The sequence below is a fragment of the Coffea eugenioides genome, unplaced genomic scaffold (assembly GCF_003713205.1).
Source record: "Coffea eugenioides isolate CCC68of unplaced genomic scaffold, Ceug_1.0 ScVebR1_292;HRSCAF=940, whole genome shotgun sequence".
Lineage (NCBI taxonomy): Eukaryota > Viridiplantae > Streptophyta > Magnoliopsida > Gentianales > Rubiaceae > Coffea > Coffea eugenioides.
This window is the reverse complement of record NW_020863461.1, coordinates 18,359-26,495: the sequence shown is the minus strand read 5'-3', so window position 1 is coordinate 26,495 and position 8,137 is coordinate 18,359. Positions and strand designations below refer to the sequence as shown.

Here is an 8,137-nt window from a genome sequence, read left to right as displayed (position 1 = left end):
CAAGAAGGCCTAATATTTGCAAAATGTTCAAATAAAAACTCCAAGAAGTGGAAGACAGATAGTATGCATAGTGCCACCTTTATTTACTAAAGAGAGTGAAATATGAAGAGGTGCATTTGAAACTGCAACACCTCATGTAAACATACAAAATGTAGACATCAGCTTATAGAACTAGGTAGTGGCATAGCATTTTAGTACATACCTGAAAATGAAGGATGGTAGGCTTCACCAATCTTGTGTTGTAGAAAAACTCATAGTACTCACCACCTTTCTCAATTGGCGTGCATTGCTAAATAAATAATCTGAAATTAAACTCATAGCACAGAGAGAGAGAGAGAGAGAGAGAACTCACTCAACTTAAACCAACGTTACCTACCTTATCAACAGTTTCACCAGATGCAGGCACATTTTCATAATTCTGATACTGCAGAATCCTTGTCCTTCTATAATCCTCTCTTGTAATATTTAACCTATCCCAAGGAATTCCCTGTATATCCTTCCCATTCCTCGCTTGTGAAGCCGAGGTATCAGTAACTTTTGTAAGCTAAAAGCACCCAAAAGAATATTACCATCAAAGACAGATTCTAATTCCATAACAGACTGAAAGTAGAAAACAAAGAAAAGGAATCCGACCAATTTATCTTATACTTAAACAAGTCAATTGAGTAAACCAACCATATCATATTCATCAAGGTTTACATCTTGTGTATCATCATTTTGGGCTTCCCCTTGCATTTCAGCCACGGAATCTGCTTCATCCTCCCCATCCTCCTCCATGTAGTCCAATTGGTGAGCACTTTGGCGGTTGTTAGCCATGTTTACTTGATTTTCTCTCCTTTTAGTTGGCTTTTTCCACACCTGCAACATACAACTATTGTTCCTTAGAACAACAAGAACAGAGTTTCTCAAACAACAAAGCTAACCTCCATATTGCCACCACCGCTACCCATAAGTAAACAAACAAAGGAAAACAGAAAAAGGAATCATTTTTCCCCTTCTCTCTGCATCTAATTTTAAAAATACACCAAAAGAAAAAGAAAGAAAAACAGGGATTTTCTGTAAAATAGTGTGGAAGGAAAAAATGGTCAAATTGGTTCTCATTATATATGACAGAACATTTGTATGGACAACATAAAGTCTTCAAAAATGAAAAAATTCAGTAACCCATTTCTGGATTAGACCCACAAAAAAAAGTAAATTAGAAAATCAAAAAAAGGACCGAAATGATGAAACATGCAAACAAAGATTACCGGGAAGAAATGGTATGCAGAAATGAAAAGCTTTTCTGGTTATATAGATTCCTTCATCCACAAAATTTCCGCTCCAAAACTTATCTTTTATGAAAATTATGATAAAACACAAACACCTGAAAAAAAAAATAAAGAACAATATGTTTTCTTTCTTTTTTCGATTTCCTACACCAAATAACTACAAATTACCTGAAATATCACCTCAAAGCTGAGATATGGCCTAATAATTAGAACACCCTTTTTTCAGAGCTTTTGTACTACCATATATGCAAAGTTTCAAGATTTCTTTTGCAGGCAAAAAAACAAAGAAAACCCAGAAACAATTTTAAGGTTTATCTGCTCTAGTCTGGACTCTGGAGGGGTGGGGCAGTAATTTCAGTACCCCACATCAACTAGGATAGTGGTGGCCTGGTGGGGACTGATCTTTTATTAGCAGCAGCTAAGAAATTGTCATAGAAACCTGTGAACAGTTTTCATTAAGCTTAACAAGAGATGATGATGGGAATGGTATGTCTACTAGTACAAAAGTACAATTACAATGCACGCATGCGGTTTCATTTCAGGGGGGTAGTAGTGGTAATATGTCAGCATGCATACCAATTCGATATGATGAGAGGATGTGGATGGTTGGACACTTGTCAAGTCGCGGTAAGAAAAGGAAGGTAAAAATTTGATTTTGATAATTATTATATGAGAAGATAGTTAAGTTTGAAAAAAAAAATTTGGGTTCCAATGAACATTTTTATTTAATTCTCAACAAATTATGGTTTGGGTATATTAGATAATATCTTGAGTTAGTTAGCAAGAGTTAGAAATTAGTGCAAGTTTTACTCGGTTATTTTTGTGGAATATTGGTAAGAAAGAAGTTAAGTTTACATCTTTTTATTTCCAATTGACTACTTGTAGAAGTTTTAATATTGTAAGTGGTACTACAAGTTATTAATGTATGAAAAATATAAGTGATATAAGTTATTTATGTATCAAAAATGCAAATTTAAAATAGAGGGGGATGATTTCATCCCTCCCTAATAGGCAAATTTAAAGTCAAAGCTCATAGTTTAGGTGTTCAAACATAAATTTCTAAGCATTTAAAGAATTAGACTCCTCTTCATTGCATTGCATTGAAGAGAATTTCATTCCATTACACCCTAATAAAATTAATTTAAAATTTATTTTTGAAATTCAACACAATTCATAATATATTTCATTATTTATTTTAGTTATACACAAATTTTCATATGAAATTTACCAAGTTTTGCCATCTAATTAATTATTCTAAATTTTTCTCAATTTTGACATATTTTTCGTTGTTCAAATGTTTCATGTAAATTGAATATCAAAATATTCTCAAAACAATATCAATTTTTAGTATGTTGATCAAGAGATCAAAACAAAACTAATGACACAATTACAAATTTTTATGACATTATATAAATTTAGATATAAATAGATGAAGAAACCAATGGAGAGATTTAATAGAAAGGATCCTAACCCCACGTCCAAGATCCATTTTGTAAAATCCTAAATCCATAATGCATTGTGAGATGTTCATATGGTACTTTTAAAATACAAAGTTAAGATATTTTCAAGCATCTAAGGTCCTTGGCTAGATTTTAAGGGTGCATTTAATAAAATTGAAGTTTGAAAACTGAAATCTGAAATTTGAAATTCAAAATCCATTAAGTTGCTAAATTGTTAAGCACTAAATTTGATATATTTGAGTGTAAATCACGTTAAGTAATAAGTGAATGGTTTATCACTTATCTTTTGAAACAAATTTTGTTTAGAAAATCCAGCGCCACTTAATTAATCTAGATATTTTAGTTTTGGTTATCAAATACGTTTGAACATGCTAATATTTGAATCCATTGAATTTAAATACTGAATTAAATTATCAAACAGGCTCTAAATCTTGAACTCATTGAGTGATGTCAGAAAGTGTTAAAGTTTAGAGCCAAAACACATAGTTTAGGCATTCAAACGTGAATCCTTGAAGCATCCAAATTCCCTTGTCTAAATTGTAAATGCGTGGCTTACTGTGTTGTCCATAGAGTAATGATAAAATTTAAAGTTAGAAAAGCATAGTTTAGGTATTCAAGCTTGATCTCTGGGGCAAAAATTTTGGTAGGCCCAATCTCCGGCTCCACCAGTAAATTAAGTGACTAAAATTTATAATACAATCCCACCAATTCAAATATTAAATATATGACGAAATTTGGACCACGGGATCTAGTAAACTAGACCTGTCCAAATTTTTGCTGAGCTCTCGAAACATTTGGATTTTCTTCTCTGTGTCCTACAAAATCCCCACAAGCCCCTGTTTAGGTAATGAGTGACCGTATACTTTTTTGGAAGGAAGGTAGTGATCCATGTCGTAACGTGGATCTCGAAAGTGCGGATTGTGCCCAACTATTGCATAAAATCATAAAATATTACTTTGTAATAATCACAAAGAATTGGTAGTTTATTACTTTATGCTACCATTTGATTAATCGGAGTCATCATAGGTCACCGTTAACATGTATTTCAGGTGTCAATTTTAAAATTATATATACATATATAATTTATTAATTTAGAAATATTTAAATATATTAATGTAATAATCATAATTATATATAAGTTAAGTATAATTTAAATACGTTAATAAGTTATCTACCGGACACTCATTAAAAAAAATCTTCTATAATATTGAATTATAGAAGCTTGTAGCAAAAATTAGGGGTGTTCCTAGAACCTGCTCTGGTAGAATTTGGGATAAAAAAGATGGAATTAGTTTGCTAGACTAACTTCCATTGATGCTCTTTCGAGTATATGAAATGGCAAAATAAGAAATCTATAGAGTTAATGACTCACTTACCTGCTTTTGTTTTTGTGCCTGTTATTCCAATTTATGAAATGACAAAGTGATGTATAAAGTAAAATGGTTAATTAACCTGCTTTTTTGGGTGATAATTCTTTGAGTAAAAGGGGCTATATTTTATGAAATCTAATGTCAAATTTAAGCATAAAAAATGATTGTTTTCAAGTGTCTTCGTACGTTTATCTTTTTTTAATACCGAAATGTATCAACGCATTTAGCCTAATAGTACTCTCTCATAATTTTTTTTTTTTACTCTAATGGAAAGACACGATAAATTTACAAATTATGTGTTTTTTTGAAATTACAAATACTTCTCGGCCATTAATCACGATTTAATATGATTAAACTAATTGCTTAATTTCTCAAACCTAGGCCCCGTTTGCCAAGTGAGTTTTTTGGGTGTTTGTTTACAACTTTACTGTAACTTACTGTAGAAGTTTTTTAAATTTTTGAATATTTTTAAGTATATAGTTTAAAATTTTTGAAAAGTTTTTTGAAATTACTGCATCTAAAGCTTTTAAAAAACTTATAACAGATAAACTTGATAAAAAAACTCAAGTGCCAAATAGGGCCTAATGTTAGTTTCTTCTTCTTATTTCAATGTGTTTTTTTTTTTTTTTAGCCTAAAGCAGAATTTGTTGTAGTGGCACACTTGTCGTCTAGTTTATAGTTTATAAATACACAAGGCTTTGCAAAATTAAAGGAATGGAGAGTAAAATTAGTTTGCATATATGCATCTAATTCTCAAACTCACAAAAACCGGAACTCAATAAAAAAGTATATATTCTTTCAATCAAGATCAGTTCCTACATTTGAAGGGTACAATCACTATTTGTGAATTAGTTTAGTACAATGCATATCTTTTGTGATTTTGTGTGTCTCCCAGCCAGGATCCAAATTTGTACTCATTATCTTGATAGTTTACTTCCAAGTAATCTTAGCAACCATTCTTCTCCTTCCCTAATTTATAGTAATATTTTTTGCAAATAAAAAAAATAAGTTTTCCTATCAAAAGATTTTTCTCAAATGCCAAAAAAAAAACCAATAATCTCTGTGTAATATAAATTTTCATTCTTTATAGTTACTTCCAATAACATTTTCATTTTTGTCTTTGGGGGTATAATAGGTATTTTGGTTACCTTTATATGAATCTCATTGTATTTAAAAATTTTTTATTTGTATTTAAATATTTATTTCCATATCCTTCCAATGGTCACTTGTTTCACTTCATTTGTAGAGTAGCTACTTATGAGTGGCCCTTCACATTTATTTCTCACATTTGAATAATAATTTCGCTCCATTTGGTTGGTATTTTTAGAAAACTGTTGAAATATTAACAATTTTTCACATTAATTCGTACGTAAGATGAAAAAGGGATTAAAACACATGTATGAAATTTTCTAGAACATGTTTTTGAAAAACAACTCTGTCCGAACAGAGAGGTTTTTGTGTAAATAACCCTTCAAGTTCTTGGCTAATTGATCAGAATATTGGTGTATAAAAAAAAAGTCAGACACTTGTGGGTCTGACAGGTTCGACGTATAAATCTATGGGTGCCGGGCTGTGTCAGGTGCCGCCGGCACCTGACCCAAAAATTTTTTTTTTTTTTTTATAGTTGACACATGGGTGCCGGGCTCAGCCCGGCACCTGACAAAAACTGCAAAAGCTGGCTGCCGGGCACTCTCTGCCCGGCAGCCAGTCAAATTGTTAAAAAAAAAAAAATTTCGGCATCGGTTAAATGCAATTCAGACAAAGTAGCTCCCGTGAATTTTTCACACTTTTTTGCTTCAGATTTGCCCCTTTTGGCAGGCTTGTGGACAAAACAAAAATTGTCTGGCAGCTCCCGTGAATCAAAAAAGCTGAACCAAAAGAAAAATTTACGTACGATTGGACAAAAGAACTATGCTCCATTAGACTTTAGCAGGTCGTGAAACAATAATTGTGTGCTACCGGTAGTATAATATTTTTTTTTTAAAGAAACTTTGTAATCTAGCCGTCCAAACGGACGGCTAGATTTTACCTTATGCTCTATATAAGCACTGAGGAACTTCCTCATCGTCCGCACCTCTCACTTTCTCCCATACGGAATTTACATTTCTCACTTTTCTCTCAGCCCTCAGTCGGAGTTTACATTTCTCAGTGTCTCACACTTTCACACGAGCACCTCACTTTACATTTTGCAGAGTTGGGCGTATTACTATCTTGTGGCCCTAATCGATATTTCGAAGAGTTGGGCAAAGAACTGTCCTGTGGTCCAAATCGTGAGTGTTTGTTGGCTTAGTCCTCCTTATTTATCAAATGATTATTACTTTGTTTGGCAGTAGAATTGGCTTGTGGTCCTGTTGGTGTTTCTAATAATTACCTTATTCTTATGCAGAATTGGCATCAGACGCTTGGTGCCGTGTTTTTGTTAATCGCCGTGCTGATTAATTGCGGTGCTTCTGTTAAGGTCGCCGGGCTCATTACTCACGGTGCTCCCGAGGCAATCGATTTTTTTGATTCAAAAGAGGTTAGTGATTTGTATTATATAAAAGTTGCTATAATTTGTCATTTTATGTTAGTGAATTGTTGATAAATATTTTATGTTATTGTTATAATTTGTTATTAATTAAATATTTAATTTATTGTTGAAGCAATTGTAAACAGCTAATGTAGTTTACGTATGTTTGTTAATATTAGTTAGTGAAGCACGGTACACGCTTAGTTGAATTAGTTTAGTGATTGAATTAGTTTAAGTAGATTAATTAGTTGTTTAAATTTGTTTAATAAATGTATTTAAAGTGATTGATTACATGAATGTAAATCTATAATAAATGCAGTACATAAAATTGATGTCATTAGCATAGCTTAATATCGAAATTAGTATTATTGGTTCAATGCAATTCACTTTATTATGCAAGTTAGTTGATAATTAGTCCACGGTATTTAGTATATGATTAGTTTAATTAGTTTTGTGATTTAATTAGATTAATTAGTTGCTTTTTAATTAGTTGAATGAATTAAATTTAATAGGTTCGATTAGATGAATTTAGATGTATTTGTCGAGTCATGTATTGAGTTTTGATTATGATAGCTATTTAGTGGGGATAATTTAAGTATTTGAAATAATTGCTACATTTAATACATTAAATGCATAAACATAATGTAATTAGGTTAGCTTTATTTCAAAATTAGGGGTATTAGTTTAATGCAATTCACTTTGTTGTGCAAGTTAGTTGATAATTAGCTTGTGCTATTTAGTATCTGATTAGATTAAGTAGTTTTGTGGTTTAATTAGTTAAATTAGGACCTCTCACTCTTTTGTAATTAATTAATTTTAAGAGGTCGATTAAATGAACTTAGATTTATTTGTCGAGGCATGTATTGAGTTTTGATTATGATAGCTATTTAGTGGGGATAATTCAAGTATTTGGAAAAACTGCTACATTTAATACATTAAATGCATAAACATAATGTAATTAGCATAAAATCATTTTAAAATAGGGTTTTTAATATTAGTGAGATATTTGATTAGAATTTCATATTTAATTGACCCAATATGAAATGTAGGTGCATGATAGACTTAGCATAAGGTAAAATTTTTATAACTAAATGTAGTAATTAAGGTGGTTAATTAGGTTTACTTTGTTATTTATTAAATGATATGTTTATTTGTTATAAATGGTTGAATTATTTAATTAGAATGCATTTTTTGTTGTTATTTGTTATATTATTGGTTATTATTTGTTACAATTATGGACTCATAATTATTTATTTATTTGTTATAAATTATACATATTTGATTCGATCAATTAATTGATTATTCAAATAAGCTTATCAATGCGATTTTACAATGTTATCAACACTCGTCCGTAATAGGTATAACATGTCAAGTGATAATTACCTGGTGATACAATTATATTGGGGAGGAAAAATTATATACAAAAAGGGGTCAATTTCATATGATCCTCCTATACCGAAAAATGCGTTGTTCCTGACAGAGGTGGTGGGTTATGATAAATTGGTAGACAGAATATACACTAATATG

General features: G+C 31.0%; 1 protein-coding gene across 1 annotated transcript; it reads right to left on the bottom strand.

Annotated features, from left to right (window-relative positions):
• Positions 1–202: 202 nt before the first annotated feature.
• On the bottom strand, positions 203–1,639 carry LOC113757296 (the record flags this gene model as incomplete). The annotated part of the gene is made up of 4 exons (XM_027300654.1): positions 1,440–1,639; positions 676–858; positions 377–544; positions 203–289 (listed from the first exon to the last, which is right to left on the bottom strand). Coding segments are annotated over exons 2-4 (396 nt in total), but the record flags the coding sequence as incomplete, so codon positions are not given.
• Between the last annotated feature and the right edge of the window lie 6,498 nt (positions 1,640–8,137).